Source organism: Schistocerca piceifrons, chromosome 3 (genome assembly GCF_021461385.2).
Source record: "Schistocerca piceifrons isolate TAMUIC-IGC-003096 chromosome 3, iqSchPice1.1, whole genome shotgun sequence".
Classification (NCBI taxonomy): domain Eukaryota; kingdom Metazoa; phylum Arthropoda; class Insecta; order Orthoptera; family Acrididae; genus Schistocerca; species Schistocerca piceifrons.
This window is the reverse complement of record NC_060140.1, coordinates 917,564,676-917,585,428: the sequence shown is the minus strand read 5'-3', so window position 1 is coordinate 917,585,428 and position 20,753 is coordinate 917,564,676. Positions and strand designations below refer to the sequence as shown.

General features: G+C 39.7%; 1 protein-coding gene across 1 annotated transcript in view; it reads left to right on the top strand.

Annotated features, from left to right (window-relative positions):
- The window catches only part of LOC124787920 (RRP12-like protein), a 140,734-nt gene extending 128,164 nt beyond the window's left edge, over positions 1 to 12,570 (top strand). The window contains exons 21-23 of the mRNA XM_047254907.1: positions 1,365 to 1,484; positions 11,821 to 12,004; positions 12,113 to 12,570. Of these exons, the coding sequence (XP_047110863.1) occupies positions 1,365 to 1,484; positions 11,821 to 12,004; positions 12,113 to 12,221 (413 nt within the window). The 3' untranslated portion in view covers positions 12,222 to 12,570. The remainder of the gene's footprint in view (positions 1 to 1,364; positions 1,485 to 11,820; positions 12,005 to 12,112) is intronic.
- Positions 12,571 to 20,753: the final 8,183 nt, after the last annotated feature.

Below are 20,753 nucleotides of genomic sequence, written 5' to 3'. Positions count from 1 at the left end.
AGATATGTAGACATGGCAAGAGGTTGCTCATTAACAAACTAGATAGCAGTTACTATTAAAGTTGTGCATGACTAGCTGTTGAAGTGCACTCTCGATAAAACATGAAGATATGTTGTTTTAACTCAGACGTTTAAAAGATATTGTATCATTGTATCCATTTATGCCCATTATGTGTATTTGTGTTGAATGTGAGCTGCTAGTCTTTGTACTGTGTGCTGACCTTATGCAAATCGTCCTACGTTTTGCAGCAACTGAATTATCTGTGGACAGCCTTAAACAGCTGCAGATGTTATCTACCCTTTCATTTATTTCATTTATACATAGTATAAACAGTAACAATCCCATTACACTTCCTTGATGTATGTTGGACACTACATTTACATCTGACTCTTGCCCTTTTAAGAAAGATGTATTGGGTTCTTTCTTGCTAGGAAGTCTTCATTCCCGTTGCATACCTGTTGCAATACACAGTAAGCACATATTTGTTTGTTTGGTGATGTAACTGAACACTTTGAAAGGCTCTTCGGAAATCAAGAAAAGTAGGGGCAACCTAGCCTCCACAATGTAGAAGATTCTAGTTTTCACTAATGAACAAAACAAGCTCGGCTTCTCTCGATCAGTGCACTTTTGTAACTTTATTTTGTAACTTACAGATCATGCAACATTAGTAGTTTGTGATTTCCTTTTTTTTGTGTCATAAGTAATAACTGTTTTTTTACTGCCCCTCCCTCCCTCCAAATTTTCCTGAAATGTCTGAGCTCCTTTGTCAGATCTTGACAAGATGAGTGTGTAGTTCAGGTAACAAAATCACATACTTGAAGTTTTGGTTGCTTACATCCCAGTACGTGTGCTTCAAATTTTTCCATGAAGCTGCAATCAACGAACATAGATGTCTGCTTGTCACCATCCCATCCATATGGTCGTGAGATTTGTTGTTCACTTTGAAGTGTGTGTTCATTGGACAGTATTTTTACAATTGTATTTTCAGCAGGAAATAATCCCGTTTGGCTGTTTCAGTACCCCATTTAATAGAAATCTGGCGAATGTCATCACTTGAAAGCAAACCAGTATGTCCTCTGGCTACACACTATCCAAGTTACCCACATAGCCTCAGTGGTAGCACAGCTGAAGTGAGCAAACCATTCAATGGTTCACAAGAATCATAATTTCAGAGACTGTCAGTATAATGCATTGAAGAACACACAGGTGGTTAATAAATGTGTTACAGTGAACTATCATATCAGTACCAAGGGAAGTAAATGTTTAATCTTAGAAAACAATCAGTGTAATATCACTGTGTGTGTTGGAGGAAAGTAATATTGCTAGTTTTGTAATTAATGTTCTCATATAATTCTTTTTTTCAGGTGATGAGGATGGCGAGACCAAGAGTGTTGCAGCGTCATCAGTTGGTCCCATTGCTGGAAGAAAGAGAAGAATGAGTGTTAGCACTGATGCACAGAGTGAGCCAGCTATGAAATACAGAGGTATGTTTAATATACCAACGAAGTGATCAGTTTTTCAAAATATGATACAGTTGTGTAGATAAAAAAAAAACAATGGCGGCAGAACAAAACATATAAAAGAGGTTATGAAGTTACCATAACTTTTGTGTTTCGTCCTCCTACTGCTGCTTGGCAAGTAGTATATTTAACAATGATGATATCTTTGATGATAGTTTATGTGTATTAAAAGGAGTTAGTTCTTTTTTAATTGCAGTTAGTGTTGTGAGTGTATACAATTGATGCACATTGTATCATTACTACTTTTGTTATGACAAGTGAAACAATATAGCAGATTGGAAAGTACAGAAATGATATTTTAACAATATTATGAAAAGGATAGTTGCTACTCATCATTAGTGGAGATGCTGAGTCGCAGATAGGCACAACAAAATGACTGTCAAACATTTTCAAGATTTGTTTGAAAAATGTTTTACAGTCTTTTTGTTGTGCCTACCTGTAACTGAACATCTCCGCTGTATCGTGAGTAACAACTATTCTTTTCATAATATTGCTATTATTCCATCCTGGATTTAGCTATGATATTCTTAATTTTGTGAGATTTGTGGCCCCGTAATTTTGTGTTCCACAAAGGATGAAATACTATACAATTGACATTAACCAAGTTCATCTGATTTTTTAGTGCTGTGGTGACTCACATCACTTTGTAAATTCTATTATTGGTCTTTAGTTTCAGGTTATAATAATTCATTCGTTTTTGTACTTAAACTGCCCCTTTTAGATACACAGTAATGAAGAAACTAGTGTCTCCTCATTTGAGCTATACAACATTTAGTGTCGCACTAACAAGTTCATTTATACCAAACTACAGTCTTTGAGAAATATACATTTTTTTTGTGTTTATCATTTCAGGATTTTCATTTACTCAAATACACAAATTTTGGAAATATCTTCACAACTGAAACTACACTGAATTAATCAAATGTAGTTCCTAATATCGTGGATAGACAACAACATCATGCCATTCATTTCACTTTGTAAGCCCTTTTTCTTTTTTGAAGTAGTACTTCATGGAATTTTGCTTCTGATATTGTACAAACCTGCAAAACTTGCAAAATTCAAGAAATTTTGTAAGAATTATGAGTAGCCATTGTATTTGGGACTGTTGTGCATTCTTGTCCAGTTGAGTCTTATTGGTTTTGAATGTTGAGCAGTCTGCTTCCAGACTGCTATTATGTAATTTACTCAGAATACAGCACTACATTTTCTGTTACATTCATAAAGAGGCAGACGAGTTGGCCAGTGCTGACCTTCAGGTGGTTCACCTCTCAGTAGAGCTGATAACTGAATACCAACAATACTCCTAACTTTCAGAACTTGAGTGTCCTTGAAGGCAGAAAAAAGGGAATTGCTGGCAAAGCTTGAGGAGGGAGGGTGAAGGGTAGCCAGGTCACTCATGTCAAGTGGGACCCACGTACTTAATATGAAGTAAGCCAGAGTTGAACAAAAGCATGCCAAAAGTAAGAATTCAGAGATAACAGGCCTATGTCATTTCAGTGATGACTGAACAGTGATAGTGAAAAGAGAAGTTGGTTAAAGGAGGAAGAACATCAAAAGACAGCAAGTGGAGACAATAAAACAAATGGTATGGAATAAACAGAGCAAAAGAAGCAAACTAAGGGAGAGAAAAATAAGTGGATAAAAATGACACACACACACTATTTGTTCACAATTGTGTTAAGAGGTCTAATATGTTATTGCAACCATTTACACTAAGTGTCAGCTCCTTGCTCAATAATTTTTCCACTACTACAATTTCAGACAATGGTTTATGCCTACAACCAACTTTAAACACAAATATTTGTTAATGTATTGAGGGGAAATTGAAGTCTCCACAGACTACAACTGAATTTTGTATGTCATTTTTGAACACTGTTAGGTCCCTGGTAAAAACATTGGCTAAACTTATATCCAGCTTTCAGTACCTACAACGATTTCTACTTCAATGCCTCTTGGTAGAGCTTGGAGATCTGGTTCTTTCCCAACACAGCTATGAAACGTTCAACTGTAATACCGATGTTTGCTGGGCGTACCATTGTTCTACGTTTGACCTGCACCCTTTGAGACTTGTGCCCTTGTTTGTACTTTTCCAAGACTCTCCAACATAAAAAACCATTCAGTGCACTTCACACAGCTCCTGTTACCTGTGTGGCCACATCCTATGTGTAATGGAACCCTGACCTATAAAATTCAACAAAATTGTTCTGAGCAGTTGATGCAGTGAGCTCACATAGTGACCTCTGCAGTACAACTGCTCTTTTGTTTTCCATAAAGAAATGTAATAAGACAGAGCTATTATTAATACAATCATTTATATCTTTTGGACAATTTTGTAAAGATAGCCAGACAATATTAGTAGATGCCTGTTGATTGAATTAGAAAATACAAATAACAGTATGTGAATTTAACAGAGAACAGCAACATTAGAAGACAAAATGATGGAGAATTCTATGATAAAGAGACATCAGTATCATTAACAATGTAAGGAAAAAGATGGCTTGCTACTCACCATAAAGCTGACATGTTGAATTCGAGACAGCCACAACTAAAGGACTACAGTCATTTCGTATTGGTTGTCTGCAACTCAGTGTGTCATCTTTATGGTGAGTAGCAATCTATCTCTTTTTCTTATATTGTTGATATTCCAAACTGGAGTTTCCATTGCTTAATTTCATCAGTAGCATTAGTAACTTTCTCTTATACATTTCTCTTATACATCAGCTCCACTGAGCCTTCCCTTTTCATAGTACAGTCTGGTCTTTTCACACAGATCACTTTAATTAGTTAGATAGGCCTAACTGTAACCATGAACTGATCTCTATAAAATTTGTACCAAAAATGTACTCAGACATCTGACACCTGACATGTGCAGCTGATGAAAGTGGGTGCAGGCAGCAAGTGCTTTACAGATATCTTGCAGGTCAAGTAATTTGATTTTTTGCTCAGTAATTCTTGTGTGTCATAGTAAACATTATGAATATAATAGAGGGAAACATTCCACGTGGGAAAAATATATCTAAAAACAAAGATGTGACTTACCAAACGAAAGCGCTGGCAGGTTGATAGACACACAAACAAACACACAAAATTCAAGCTTTCGCAACCAACGGTTGTTTCATAAGGAAAGAGGGAAGGAGAGGGAAAGACAAAAGGATGTGGGTTTTAAGGGAGAGGGTAAGAGTCATTCCAATCCTGGGAGCGGAAAGACTTACCTTCGGGGGAAAAAAGGACAGATATACACGCGTGCGCGCGCACACACACACACACACACACACACACACACACACACACACACATCCATCTGCACATACACGGACACAAGCAGACATTTGTAAAGGCAAGAAGTTTGGGCAGAGATGTCAGTCGAGGTGGAAGTACAGAGGCAAAGATGTTGTTGAAAGACAGACCTTTCATCGTGTACACCTTCCGGGTTACAGGACTGGAGTAGCTGGTGGTGGGAGGGTGCATGGGACAGGTTTTACACCAGGGGCGGTTACAAGGGTAGGAGCCAGAGGGTAGGGAAGGTGGTTTGGGGATTTCATAGGGATGAACTAAGAGGTTACGAAGGTTAGGTGGACGGCGGAAAGACATTCTTGGTGGAGTGGGGAGGATTTCATGAAGGATGGATCTCATTTCAGGGCAGGATTTGAGGAAGTCGTATCCCTGCTGGAGAGCCACATTCAGAGTCTGATCCAGTCCCGGAAAGTGTCCTGTCACAAGTGGGGCACTTTTGGGGTTCTTCTGTAGGAGGTTCTGGGTTTGAGGAGATGAGGAAGTGGCTCTGGTTATTTGCTTCTGTACCAGGTCGGGAGGGTAGTTGCAGGATGCGAAAGCTGTTTTCAGGTTGTTGGTGTAATGGTTCAGGGATTCCGGATTGGAGCAGATTCGTTTGCCACGAAGACGTACGCTGTAGGGAAGGGACCGTTTGATGTGGAATGGGTGGCAGCTGTCATAATGGAGGTACTGTTGCTTGTTGGTGGGTTTGATGTGGACGGACGTGTGAAGCTGGCCATTGGACAGATGGAGGCCAACGTCAAGGAAAGTGACATGGGATTTGGAGTAGGACCAGGTGAATCTGATGGAACCAAAGGAGTTGAGGTTGGAGAGGAAATTCTGGAGTTGTTCTTCACTGTGAGTCCAGATCATGAAGATGTCATCAATAAATCTGTACCAAACTTTGGGTGGGCAGGCCTGGATAACCAAGAAGGCTTCCTCTAAGCGACCCATGAATAGGTTGGCGTACGAGGGGGCCATCCTGGTGCCCATGGCTGTTCCCTTTAATTGTTGGTATGTCTGGCCTTCGAAAGTGATGAAGTTGTGGGTCAGGATGAAGCTGGCTAAGGTAATGAGGAAAGAGGTTTTTGGTAGGGTGGCAGGTAATCGGCGTGAAAGGAAGTGCTCCATCGCAGCTAGGCCCTGGACATGCGGAATATTTGTGTATAAGGAAGTGCCATCAATGGTTACAAGGATGGTTTCCGGGAGCAACAGACTGTGTAGGGATTCCAGGCGTTCGAGAAAGTGGTTGGTGTCTTTGATGATGACGGATGGGAGACTGCATGTAATGGGTTGAAGGTGTTGATCTACATAGGCAGAGATACGTTCTATGGGGGCTTGGTAACCAGCTACAGTGCCAATGCTGTTTTTGCAAGTACTTTCTCTTTCAATTTTCTCTTTCTGTTTTTGCAAGTAGTTTCACTTTGTATTCACCTTCTCTATTTTACCGTAATCTACCATACAATTTTATCCCGCCTATGTATACCCAATAATACGTAACCCACTTCCAAGCCATAACCAAAAAATTTTTTTCCACCTTCAACACTAACGGTGCTATAAAATCCACCGTTTCCAGTTCACAAACAGTTCCTTTCACCTATTAAACAACCATTTCGGCTAGTTCTGATAACTTTCGCCTTATTTCCATTTCCGTTTTTCGCACATCACTGATAATTTTTAGCCACTTCCCACAGGTTTTAACGTCATTATTTCTTCGTCAGACAATTGTTAGCCTCATTTTCATTATCTGCCACCACAAAACCACTCATTTTAATACATTTACACGCAGTTTTTTCGAAATTTTCCCGAATTTCTCCACCCTTTAACGTGTTTTGGTGGCAACACAACCACCTAACCTTTGTGCACATCGTTGTCTACCAACCCAAGTTCACCACAGGATCAACATAGCCCAGCTTTAACCAACACTTTTTCGCCTTTTTTCGCACCAGATCTCCAGTTAATATCTCTCCCCATATATTTTTATTTTCATTTTCATTCAAGTTACACTTTCCACCTTCTAATACCATGACACCCTCACAACACCCCCACAATGACCCCATTAAGTTTTATTTACATTCCCTTCGCAAACATGCCTTCGCCCTAGCCAGATTACGCTCCCATATTTTATTTTCTCAGGCTTGTCTGACATTTGGTATTACCCCCAAAGGCCTCACATTTAAAGTTCCCATCTCTGGCTGTAACCCTTCTTTCCATCAGTCCCTATACCAGTTCCAAACTGAACAATCCATTGCCCTCACCCACCTAATCCTTCACCTACACATCAACTCAGCCAATGAACACACCCGTCAACTCCTATCCTTAATAAAAGTCATCAATCTTTCCTCTCCCACATTCACACCTGCTGTTCAGAGCATCCTCCTACAGGCCAACCACAAATTAGAACAGCATGCCACCCTCCACCTCAAAAAACTATCCAATCCCCTGGTTTCCCACCTCTGGAAAGGCAACTCACTCACCCTTCACAACCTTCCCAGCAAACCTCAACCTCCTCTCATTGCACACAGACCCAGTCTCTCCCATCTACTCAATCTCCCACTTCCAGCTCCACTCCCCCCAAAACCTCAAAATTCCAGTCAACACAATCTGGAACCACAGCACCCTAATTCAGTAATTAACCTTTCCTCCAAACCTCTTTCCCAATCCGAAACCTCTGTCCTATCCAAAGGCCTCATCTTCAGCCCCACTCCCAGATTCAACCAAACAGCCCTCGTCAAAGATTTACTGCCCTACACTCGTACTCTCTGCTGGAAATATCACTTTGCCACGAAGAAAAATGATCCTAATCCTACTCCTAATGATCCAACTCCCCAAGATACTATCCAAATTGAACCCTGCCTGGAACAGTTCCGTCCTCCGTCACAGCGGGACCCACCTCCTCTTCCTTAATATCACATTCTCCAAACCTTCCAGGAATTTCTGACTTCCAGCCTTGCCTCTCAATCCTTCTTAAAAAACCTTAATCCTACTCACAACATCACCACTGCTGAAGCTCAGGCTATCCACGATCTGAAGGCTGACCGATCCATCGTCATTCTTTCGGCGGACAAGGGTTCCACGACCGTGGTACTTGATCATCGGGAGTATGTGGCTGAGGGACTGCGTCAGCTTTCAGACAACACTACATACAAAGTTTGCCAAGGCAATCCCATTCCTGATGTCCAGGCGTAGCTTCAAGGAATCCTCGGAACCTTAGGCCCCCTACAAAACCTTTCACCTGACTCCATCAACCTCCTGACCCCACCGACACCCCGTACCCCTACCTTCTTCCTTCTTCCTTCAATTCACAAACCCAATCATCCCGGCCACCCCATTGTGGCTGGTTACCAAGCCCCCACAGAAGGTATCTCTGCCTACGTAGATCAACACCTTCAACCCACTACATGCAGTCTCCTATCCTTCATCAAAGACACCAACCACTTTCTCGATCGCGTGGAATCCTTACCCAATCTGTTACCCCCGGAAACCATCCTTCTAACCATTGATGCCACTTCCCTATACACAAATATTCCGCACGTCCAGGGCCTCGCTGCGATGGAGCACTTCCTTTCACGCCGATTACCTGCCACCCTTCCAAAAACCTCTTTCCTTATTACCTTAGCCAGCTTCATCCTGACCCACAACTTCTTCACTTTCGAAAGCCAGACATACCAACAATTAAAGGGAACAGCCATGGGTACCAGGATGGCCCCCTCGTACACCAACCTATTCATGGGTCGCTTAGAGGAAGCCTTCTTGGTTACCCAGGCCTGCCAACCCAAAGTTTGGTACAGATTTATTGATGACATCTTCATGATCTGGACTCACAGTGAAGAACAACTCCAGAATTTCCTCTCCAACCTCAACTCCTTTGGTTCCATCAGATTCACCTGGTCCTACTCCAAATCCCATGTCACTTTCCTTGACGTTGACCTCCATCTGTCCAATGGCCAGCTTCACACGTCCGTCCACATCAAACCCACCAACAAGCAACAGTACCTCCATTATGACAGCTGCCACCCATTCCACATCAAACGGTCCCTTCCCTACAGTGTAGGTCTTCGTGGCAAACAAATATGCTTCAGTCCGGAATCCCTGAACCATTACACCAACAACCTGAAAACAGCTTTTGCATACCGCAGCTACCCTCCCGACCTGGTACAGAAGCCAATAACCAGAGCGTCTTCCTCATCTCCTCAAACCCAGAACATCCCACAGAAGAACCCCAAAAGTGCCCCACTTGTGACAGGATACTTTCCGGGACTGGATCAGACTCTGAATGTGGCTCTCCAGCAGGGATACGACTTCCTCAAATCCTGCCTTGAAATGAGATCCATCCTTCATGAAATCCTCCCCACTCCACCAAGAGTGTCTTTCCGCCATCCACCTAACCTTCGTAACCTCTTAGTTCATCCCTATGAAATCCCCAAACCACCTTCCCTACCCTCTGGCTCCTACCCTTGTAACTGCCCCTGGTGTAAAACCTGTCCCATGCACCCTCCCACCACCAGCTACTCCAGTCCTGTAACCCGGAAGGTGTACACGATCAAAGGCAGAGCCATGTGTGAAAGCTCCCACGTGATTTACCAACTGACCTGCCTACACTGTGAAGCTTTCTATGTGGGAATGACCAGCAACAAACTGTCCATTTGCATGAATGGACACAGGCAGACAAGTGTTAGTTTGTAATGACGATCACCCTGTGGCTAAACATGCCTTGTTGCACGGCCAGCACATCTTGGCACAGTGTTACACCGTCCGGGTTATCTGGATACTTCCCACTAACACCAGCTTGTCAGAACTCCGGAGATGGGAACTTGCCCTTCAGTATATCCTCTCTTCTCGTTATCCGCCAGGCCTCAACCTCCGCTAATTTCAAGTTGCCGCCACTCATATTTCACCTGTCTTTCTGCAACATCTTTGCCTCTGTACTTCCACCTCGACTGACATCTCTGCCCAAACTCCTTGCCTTTACAAATGTCTGCTTGTGTCTGTGTATGTGCGGATGGATATGTGTGTGTGTGTGTGTGTGTGTGTGTGTGTGTGTGTGTGTGTGTGTGTGTGTGTGTGCGCGTGCGCGAGTGCACGCGCGAGTGTATACCTGTCCTTTTTTCCCCCTGAGGTAGGTCTTTCCGCTCCCAGGATTGGAATGACTCTTACCCTCTCCCTTAAAACCCACATCCTTTCGTCTTTCCCTCTCCTTCCCTCTTTCCTGATGAAGCAACCGTTGGTTGCGAAAGCTTGAATTTTGTGTGTATGTTTGTGTTTGTTTGTGTGTCTATCAACCTGCCAGTGCTTTCGTTTGGTAAGTCACATCATCTTTGTTTTTAGATATATAGTAAACATTATGTTATATTGGCCTACCTATCAAGCAGAATTTTTAGAACAACTTAATATTACTCCAGTAACACAAATTTTAAGACATTTTTTCACTATGATCCTCTCTGGTTGTGAGGGGATATCTGTTGACTTCTCCACAAAACCAAGTATGTTTCTTTGGCGAGTTCACAAGGGGGATAACATAGTTCATCCATTTTAAGTTTGAAATAATCCATCATAGGATGAATCTTACCAATTGGATCATTTGAAGATCGCTCTCTATATAAATTTAAAGATCTCAGAATCCTTAACATGTTTCATGCAGTAAATTAAATAACTATTTTTTTTTATGGTTATTGACTGACTGATGTGAATAAACACCAATAGGAAAACAATTCCTATGAAAGTTTTCATTTCCATGGGTGTTACATCCTTCCATTCACTTTTTCTTGACCTTAGCTTTGAATGTCAAAACAAAATGTGTTTAGAGTAATCATGTGCTTCATCAACAAGGAGTTGAAAAAACTAGTACGAAAAAATTTGAAAGTAGAGAGAAGCTAGTGTTTTATCATACTTGTACAGTTTACTTGCAGTTCCAGGAGTGCTAGTTCCGGCGTTTCAGTTTAATAGACGGTATCTTTACTGATTTAAATAATAAAATTACTGCACCTTTTACAGTTTTTTCATGTGTAGCATATGGCAAAATATAACTGATTCAATAACTTTATTGTCTAAACTGTTATTGACACAATTACAGGCTTTCCAATAACATCATCTATAGTGAATGAAGTTAACACGATATCTTCTTTTTTTTTGCATCAGTTTAATGTATCTTTTTAAATTGAATTCACTTAAAATACAATTGTCATGTATGGTATCTTTCAGTGTTGCACTGTTGTCTTCTCACATTGTCTGTCTGATAGTGTCAGTGTTATGAATGGCTTTCTCAGTTGTAAGACACTTGATAATCATCTTTGTTTTCCTTGACATTTTAATATTTTCATTGACAATAAGGACTCTATTTATTGTTCTCATGTATGAAATCAAATTTCATCTATTGTGAATTGTTGACACCGTGGATTGCATGGTGTATGAAACAGCCAACAAGTAAAGCATGGCATTGCTCTGAATTACTTACGTATGGTGAGGCTGCTACAATTGAAACCTGCAGTGTTGTTGTAACTCGGGAAGAAAATGAAAAATCATAACAGTGAGCGTGTAAGATCACTGGTTGTTTTCCAGAATCAGTGAATGATTAACAAGTAGCATTGTTATGATAAACAAAACATTGGTGTAATATAAGCTACAAAGCAAAACAGTATTAGTGAAATGTACCTGAATGAGTACGGTAAAGGTAGCTGAAGAAACACAGACACACACACACACACACACACACACACACACACACACACACACACACACACACACACACACCTGTTTTTGTTTTGCTTCACCATCTCGTGAAGACTGAATATGCTGGGATAACAAGTAGTTACAGTTTTGTAGAGGAGAAGCATGACTTATAAATCCCTATGTCGTCTCTTTCTAAAATTAAATGAGTGACAGCTTTAATTTACATTTTGTTGTACATTTTGCATAAAGTACATAGACATAGTTTTTATGCATTCACTTGGAGTTCAAGTTCTTGTACTCATATTCTCTCTTGCTACATTTTGTAAAACGGTCCAATGTAGTTTTCACTTTTCATCAGCTGGAGGTACTGGCATTCATCGACCCGTGAAGAAGGCTGTGCATAAAGGCAAAGGAAAAACAGCTCCTTCAGTGACCTTGGGATCCGAGTATCGTGCAAAGAAAGCTCAAGGAGACATGAAGAGAAAGGGTCGTCCAGATCCTTATGCTTATCTTCCTTTGTCTCGCAAATTTCTTAATAAAAGGTAACAACCAGTAGCGTTTTGTATTCTTTGTAAAAAAAATGCTTTTCTGAAGTGTTATAGTTTATTGTATTTTTTTACTTCATTGTAACAATTTTTTCTCTTTTTTAGGAAAAAAGCAAAACAATCAGGACACTTTTCAAGTGTTATAAAGGGTGCAAAGAAGGGGGCTATGAAAGGAAGCAAAGCAAAGAGCAAAGGACTTAAAAGGAGGAAATAAAAATACAAAGTTATGAACCTCAGACGAATGAATGTGAATATACAGGCTGTGCTTTGGCTGTACATACGAGGAAGTGTCTTATTTATATTTATGATTATCTCTTCTTGTGTATAGACTTTTTAAATAAATGTTTGATTGTGAAAACAAATTTTGTTTATGAAAATTACTTCTTGATATGACAATGTTAGTTTTGTTAGTGTGTGTATTATTTTCATTGTACAACAGAGCATAAATTGAATCAGGCTGTACTTACACTGAGGCACAGTTTGATACGGATTTGTATGTGAAATACAGTGAAGCTAGCAGTGTTACAGTTATTGCAAAGAAAAATATATATTTTTGGAATACAGTTTCTCCCTCAATTGCAATCTTTGACCTGAAGTCACTAATGATTCCTTTTAGTCTGGTCAGAAATACGTATGTGTGTTAACAAACCCACTTTTAAGGAATTTCTACTTCTAACAAATATTTTTGTTGGACCTAGTGACTGTCATAAGAATAATGTTACTGAAATTTGGTTTTAATTAACAATGCCATAAAAAGTAGTATACATATCAGGAATAAGGACTGGACAGTTTGCAAACTGAAATCCAGTTAAAGTGAAATTCCGTAAGTTGCATTAAATTTGTTGCAGAAAATGTATGTTTTGCTTAAGAGGGGTGCCAGAACACCAATATATGAAGCTCAAATATGGAAACAAGGTGGCTGAGCCGATGACGAGTTACAATGATGGCAAGGTGTGTGTACATTGACAACCTCATGAGGCAACACACCCTACTTGCTAACAGGCCATCATTCATCTTGATGATTCAGGTATTTAGCTTTCTCTTGTGGGAGTTAAAATGAGGCCTCTTGATACATTTGCAATCACCTCTAACTTGTTGATGACACAGGTGCATTTTGCCCAATCCTGCTGTACTGTCAGGTGACCTGTACAAGGTGTTTAAAAAAGTGTATTGTATATGGACAGTACTATGAAAAGGAATGATTGCTACCACTGTGTAAAGATGACATTGAGTTGCAGAGTGGCCCCACAAAAGGACTGCCATACATGTTGAGCTTTCAGCCAAAATGCTCTTCTCTAACATGCAGACAACACACACACACACACACACACACACACACACACACACACACACACACACACACACACAAAAGCATTAACGTCAGCTCAAACTCACACATGATCACTTTCTCTGGCCACTGTGGGTGGCCTCGGTGGCGGCGGCGGGGGTGGTGTGTGTGTGTGTGTGTGTGTGTGTGTGTGTGTGTGTGTTTTCCATTGTTCTATGTACTGATAGGAGATAGTACTGGCCAAAACTAGGAAAAACTATAAACATATGTCTGGCAGCAAATATTTATTGAGGTATGGGCCATTGTGTCTTATGACAGTCACTGGTCTACTGACTTTGCAGAAGTTTCTCACTGCAATAGCTGCGCATTCTTACACATCCTCAGCCTTTCTAAATGAATAACAAAATCATGTGGACACACCTGACTGCCCTTGTGTTTGGTCATATGCTTGGGACACTTTATCCTGTAAAGTGTGTACATTAACAGTGGATGTGGAATACGCCAGTGCCTTTAAATGTCCACACGGTCAGAAATGTACAGGATTAACACCAAGTGAATGACCATGGCCATGCTACTTCACCACTGTCATTCAATAAATATTTAAGATGGACATTGTTGTGAGATCTCATTTAATACGTTCTGCCACAGTTTGCTTTCTTGTGTCAAACTCTTCATCACAGTGTAGCAATTGACCGATCACCCTCCGTCACTTATTCTATATATTTTGGTGTCTGTTTTCTCCTAAAACTTTTGTCATTTGCAGTTCCCTCTAATACAGAGGTTTTGAAACTGTGTGTTGTGGCTTCCAGGGTTGTCACAGCAGTTTGATAAAAATAATGATTTGGCTATTTGCTTTCTGAGTAGAAAAACAAGGTGTGCCCTAGCAGTGTTATCTAATGGACTGATAAGTAACTTTTGTTACCGTGACAGTGGGGTAGATACCAACAGAATCGTACTACGTGACTCATTTGTTTTTATTCAGATCAATAAGTTTGAAGGTTAGTTTTGTCAAATACTGCCCCTTCCTAATTGTTGTTTGTCTTTTGTGATTTGTGTTTCTCTGTGAGGATGGACATATTTTTAAATGTGAGTACAAGGTGTGATACTTCAAATGTATCATGCATTTCTAAAGGTATGAATAGACGAAAATGCAGGATGTATGTCGACAGTTACTTGAATTTTGCTATAAATTGTAGTACTATCGGAAATAAAGGCGCACCACAGTGTGTCATTTGTTTTGAAGTTCTAGCTACTGAAAGCATGCTTCCTAATAAAATGAAACAATATTTGAAGTCAAATCTCGGTAGTTTGATAAAAAAATCACAAGAATATTTTCCCCACAAGTTAAAAGAAAATAATGACAGAACAAAACAAAAACTTCCACTAAATAAACTACAATTCATACAAATGCACTTCTTTCATAAGACAAAGTTCCTTACCATGCATCAAAGAACAAGAAACCTGGCACCATAATGGAAGATCTTATTTTACAAGCTGCATGGGACATTATATCCGTCATGGTGACCGAGTAAGCTGCTAATGTTCACGACACATCAGAGGCTGCCACTCGGATAGCTGACTGTGTGTGTGATGCATACAAGGGTTTTGCAGATTAGGTGACTCTCCACCCAATCCAGATAACAGTAGCTCTAGGAAACCCAGAAGTATCAGTGGGTAAGAGCAAAAGAAATGCTTCCCACAGGTGAGAGTATTAAAATCCCAATGGTAAACTGCCAAAGCATTCACGACAAAGTGCTGTAGTTTGAAGTGCTCATGAAAAGCAGTTTCACATAACAATAGGTACAGAAAGCTGGTTGAAACCTGAAATTGATAGCAGTGAGATTTTTAGGGCAATTTAAGTGTATATTGAAAGGACAAGCAAACGGGAAGTGGAGACAGTGTATGTGTCGCAGTAGACAATAAACTCAAAATCATCAAGGTAGAAACTGAAGCAGCATGTGAGTGTGTCTGGACAAGACTCAGTATCAAAAGTGCACATAAAATGATAATTGGATCCTTCTATTGCACACCAGAGTCATTTCCTGATGTAACCGATAACTTTTAGAGGACACCTCTGTTCTCTTTTATGCAAGTTCCCCAATCGTACTGTAATCATTGGTGGAGACTTCAATCATCTGACAATTAGTTAGGAAAATTATAGTTCTGTTAGTGATGGGTGTGATAAGACAGCCTATGAAACTTTAGCAAATGCCTTCTCTGAAAACTACATAGAACAGGTAGGAATGCCACTCATGTTGGAAATACATTGGATCTAATGGTAACAAATAGACCTGACCTCTTTGAGGATGTCCACACCAAAAGTGTTATCAGTGACCATGATGCAGTTGTGGCAACAATGATTACCAAAGTACAAAGGACAAAAATCAAGCAGGAAGATATGTGTTCAGTTAACTAGACAAAAAGTTAGTAGTGTCAGATCTCAAAGAGAAAATTGAAACTCAGCAAAGAGCAGGAGCATTTAGAGGAACTCTGGCTCAAGTTTAAAAGAATAGTGGACCATGCATTGGGTAGATATGTACCCAGAAGAACATTTCATAATGGGAGGGGTCTCCATGGTATACAACCACTGCAAAGAAACTTGTAAAGAATCAGAGATTACTGCATAATATGTGTAAAACAAAGTGTGGGGCTATAAATAGAAAGCTGCAGAATGAAATACATTCAGCTGTCAAGAGAGCAATGTGTGATGCCTTCAGTGACTACTGCAGTAGAACATTGTCAATGTCATTTCACAAAATCCAAAGAACTTCTAGTTGTATGTAACGGCTGTCACTGGCACCAAAGTTAGTATCCAGTCCCTAGTGAATGAGACAGGGACTGAAATTGAGGGCAGCAAAGGAAAAGCCAAAATGCTTAACTCCATTTCAAATGTTCCTTTACAAAGGAAAACCCAGGAGTATTGCTCCAGTTTAATCCTCGTACCATTGTAAAGGTGACTGAAATAAGTATTAGTGTCAGTGGTGTTGAGAAACAGCTGAAATTATTAAAACTGAACAAATCTCCAGGTTCTGATGGAATTCCTGTCAGATTCTATATTGAATTTGCGGCTGAGTTTGTCGCTCTTCTCACTACAGCCTGTCATAGATCCCTTGAACAAAAAACAGCACCCAGTTCCTGGAAGAAGGTACAGGTCACACCCATCTAGAAGGAGGTTAGTAGAAGATCCACAAAACTACCATCCAATATCCTTGACACAGATTTGTTGTAGAATCTTAGAACAAATTTTGAGCTTAAACATAATGTGCAGTATCTTGAACAGAATGACCACCTCAATGCCAACCAGCATGGTTTTCTAAATCATCAATCGTGTGAAACCCAACTCACACTTTCCTCACATGAAATACTAAAAGCTTTGTATCAAGGCAACCAGGTAGATCAGTATTTCTTGATTTTCGAAAAGCATTTGACTCAATACCACAACTAAGTTTATTGTCAAAAGTACGATCATGTGGGGTATCAAGTGAAATTTGTGACTGGAATGAGGACTTTGTGGTAGGGGGGACGCAGCATATTATCTGGGATGGTGAGTCATCGTCAGCTGTAGAAGCAACTTCGGGTGTGCTCCAGGGAAGTGTGTTGAGACCCTTGCTGTTCATGTTGTATATTAATGATCTTGCAGACAGTATCAACAGTAAAATTAGACTTTTTGCAGATGATGCTGTTATCTATAACGAAGTACTATCTGAAAGAAGCTGCATAAATATTCAGTCAGATCTTGATAAGATTTGAACATAGTGCAGAGATTTGCAACTTGCCCTAAACGTTCAGAAATGTAAAATATTGCACTTCACACCCTATGACTATAATATCAATGAGTCACTGATAGACTCGACCAATTCATACAAGTACTTTGGTGTAAGGCTTTGTAGGGATATGAAATGGAATGATCACATAGTTCAGTCGTGGACAGAGCAGGTGCTGAACTTCGGTTTATTGGTAGAATACTGGGGAAGTGCAATTAGTCTACAAAAGAGATTGCTTACAAATCACTCAGTTGACCCATCCTAGAATATTGCTCAAAGTGCGATCAGTCTACAAAAGAGATTGCTTACAAATCACTCAGTTGACCCATCCTAGAATATTGCTCAAGTGTGTGGGACCTGTGCCAGATAGGACTACAAGGGATATTGAAGGTATACACAGAAGGGCAGCACAAATGGTGACAGATTTGTTTAATCTATGGTAGAGTATCGCAGAGATACTGAAGGTACTGAAATGACAGCCTCTTGAATACAGACGTAAACTGTCCCGAGAAAGTCTATTAACAAAGCTTCCAGAACGGGCTCTAAATGATTACTCTAGGATATACTACAGCCCCCTATGCATTGCTCACACAGATATGATGAGGGTAAGATTAGAATAATTACTGCACACACACAGAGGCATTCAGTCAATCATTCTTCCCATGCTCCATATGTGAATGGAACAGGAAGAAACCTTAATATTGATACAATGGGACGTACCCTCTGCCATGCACCTGATGGTGGTTTGCAGAATATAAGTGTAGATGATAAGCAACAAGCAAGTGTGCCTTTGTCAGGCAACTATGTTAGTCATCAAATACTGGATATGGCTGATGACATAAATGATCATTTAGTCAAAAAACTCAAAGGTAAAGGTGGTTTCACTATACAGTTGGACAAAGTTACAGGTAGCTACAACGATTCACATCTAATTTGTTACATGTGGTTTATACATCACAACAAATTTCTCGAAGATCTTCTACTCTGCAAAAAAAACTATTCTTCGAACAAAAGCAATGGTTCTCTTTGAAATACAACACTCTTTATAGAATAAAACAACATAAAATGTGTAGCTGGGTGTACACATGGAAGTCATGCTATGGCTGCCTGTTATGCCATGAAGAGGCTGCTCATTCTATTGGGACATGCTGATTTATTTGCCTTCATGAAGTTCTTCAATCAGTGATCGAAGTAATAAACTTCATTAAAAATCAGCCACGTAATTCAAATTGTATTAAAAAAATTTGTGTTGATGTGGGGCTATTGCAGTGACTCTTGCTGGCTTTCATGTGGAATGGAATGTTAGAGCCCAGGAATAAATTTTACCTTTTTTGAGAGTAACATGTGAATTCTTAGAAGTTCAGACAAATCATTGAAAAACTCAGTTCATTTAATGTATCCCTTCAAGGCAATGAGACCAACATTCTGCAACTGTCACATAAATTTCAGCATTCAGAAAGAAACTACTATCGTGGAAGAAAAAGTTGGATCATCTCCAAAAGTTGTCTTTTCTTTCATCACATTTGCCAGGGTGTTCTCATATGGAATTGATGTAAGTGGGTGCTCTCAAGATGAATGCATGTCCCATTTCACTTCAGTGTCTGTGTCCTACTGAAAGTTGAAGCTATTCTCATAATCAGCATAGCTTATTAAATCCAATATGTCATCTTCAGATTCTTTCATTTCAGAATCAGTTCCCAGTGAACATTCACTCTTGTTCTTATTTTGATTTGCTACATTTATTCCTTTTTTGTATCCAATATACGTCCTAGCTGATAAGACTAGGAGATGGGATGGAAGGACTGGGAGGTGATCAATAAAATCGTCTGAGCATGATGTTTTGTTCTTTCGGACTTTCTTTTGCAGTTCACTATGGTGAATCTGGAAGTAAAATAATCAAAATCTAGTTAAAAATAACTCAACAGATATCTATGTACAAAACGTGTGAGTGTGGGGTAAGTTTGCATATGTCACAAACTGCGTGTCAACATTCCCATAAACTAATATTACATTTTGCCCTCACATCAATTTTTAGACAAGATAGCTGCCTCCTCTTCCACAAAAGTTCCTTGAAGCAGTTCAGCACCTGAACATGTATCTGCAGAAATTTATCCAACAGGACGAGACTCTGCAAATGCCATTTTTGATACAACTGATTCAGTAAGTTTGAGAACATATATTGCTACAAAAGCTAAATTTGGTAGGAATTAAACAAGACTTACTACTACTCAAATGACTGACTCAGTGCTTTTTAGGTACCTTACTTTTATATCGAAATGGTAAGCCTTATTAGTATATTATTAAAATGAATATGAATGGCACTATTTTGATTCAGTGACAGAAAATGACATCCTTTTTATGATTAAATCCAAAGTATTCAATGAGTTATTCACAAAAAATTTAGTTCATAAATCAATTGTGTTAGATTCATGCCAAAAAGTAAAAATCTCAAACCACAAAAAATCATAACAGTGTAGAAAATATTGTTCGTTAGCAACAAAAATAACCTGGAAAAAATGTTAAATCAAACAATGGAAAAGCCAGGATGGAATAATGACATCATTATGAAATGGACAGACTGCTACTCACCATATAGTGGAAATGTTGGGTCTCACACAGGCACAACAAAAAGACTGGTAAACAAGTAAAATTTCAGCCAAAAGGACTTCTTCCGAATTAGACAACACACACATTCACACAAATGCAACTCACATCCACATGACTACTGACTCATGATATAGTGTACATGTTGAGTGCTTTATTACTACACACCTCAACAAAAGTTTGGAATATCATAGAGTTAACTACAATGACTTCTTATAGTATACCCATTGAGATTTGTACAATACCTTAATAACAAAATAAATACAGGGTGTTACAAAAAGGTATGGCCAAACATTCAGGAAATATTACTCACACATAAAGAAAGAAAATTTGTTACGTGGACATGTGTCTAGAAACGCTTACTTTCCTTGTTAGAGCTCATTTTATTACTTCTCTTCAAATCACATTAATCATGGAATGGAAACACGCAGCAACATAACGTACCAGCGTGACTTTAAACACTTTGTTACAGGAAATGTTCAAAATGTCCTCCGTTAGCGAGGATACATGCATCCACCCTCCGTCGCATGGAATCCCTGATGCAGCCCTGGAGAATGGCATATTGTATCACAGCCGTCCACAATACGAGCACGAAGATTCTCTACATTTGGTACCGGGGTTGCGTAGACAAGAGCTTTCAAATTCCCCCGTAAATGAAAGTCAAGAGGGTTGAGGTCAGGAGAGTGTGGAGGCCATGGAATTGGTCTGCCTGTACCAATCCATTGGTCACCGAATCTGTTGTTGAGAAGTGTACGAACACTTCGACTGAAATGTGCTGGAGCACCATCGTGCATGAACCGCATGTTGTGTTGTACTTGTAAAGGCACATGTTCTAGCAGCACAGGTAGAGTATCCCGTATGAAATCATGATAACGTGCTCCATTGAGCGTAGGTGGAAGAAACTAAAATGAGCTCTAACATGGAAACTAAGCATTTCCGGACACATGTCCACATAACATCTTTTCTTTATTTGTGTATGAGGAATGTTTCCTGAAAGTTTGGCTGTACCTTTTTGTAACACCCTGTATAATTCATTCTGAAAACATGAACAATTTTTAGTCACAAAAAATCACTACAAAACAATGTAGAC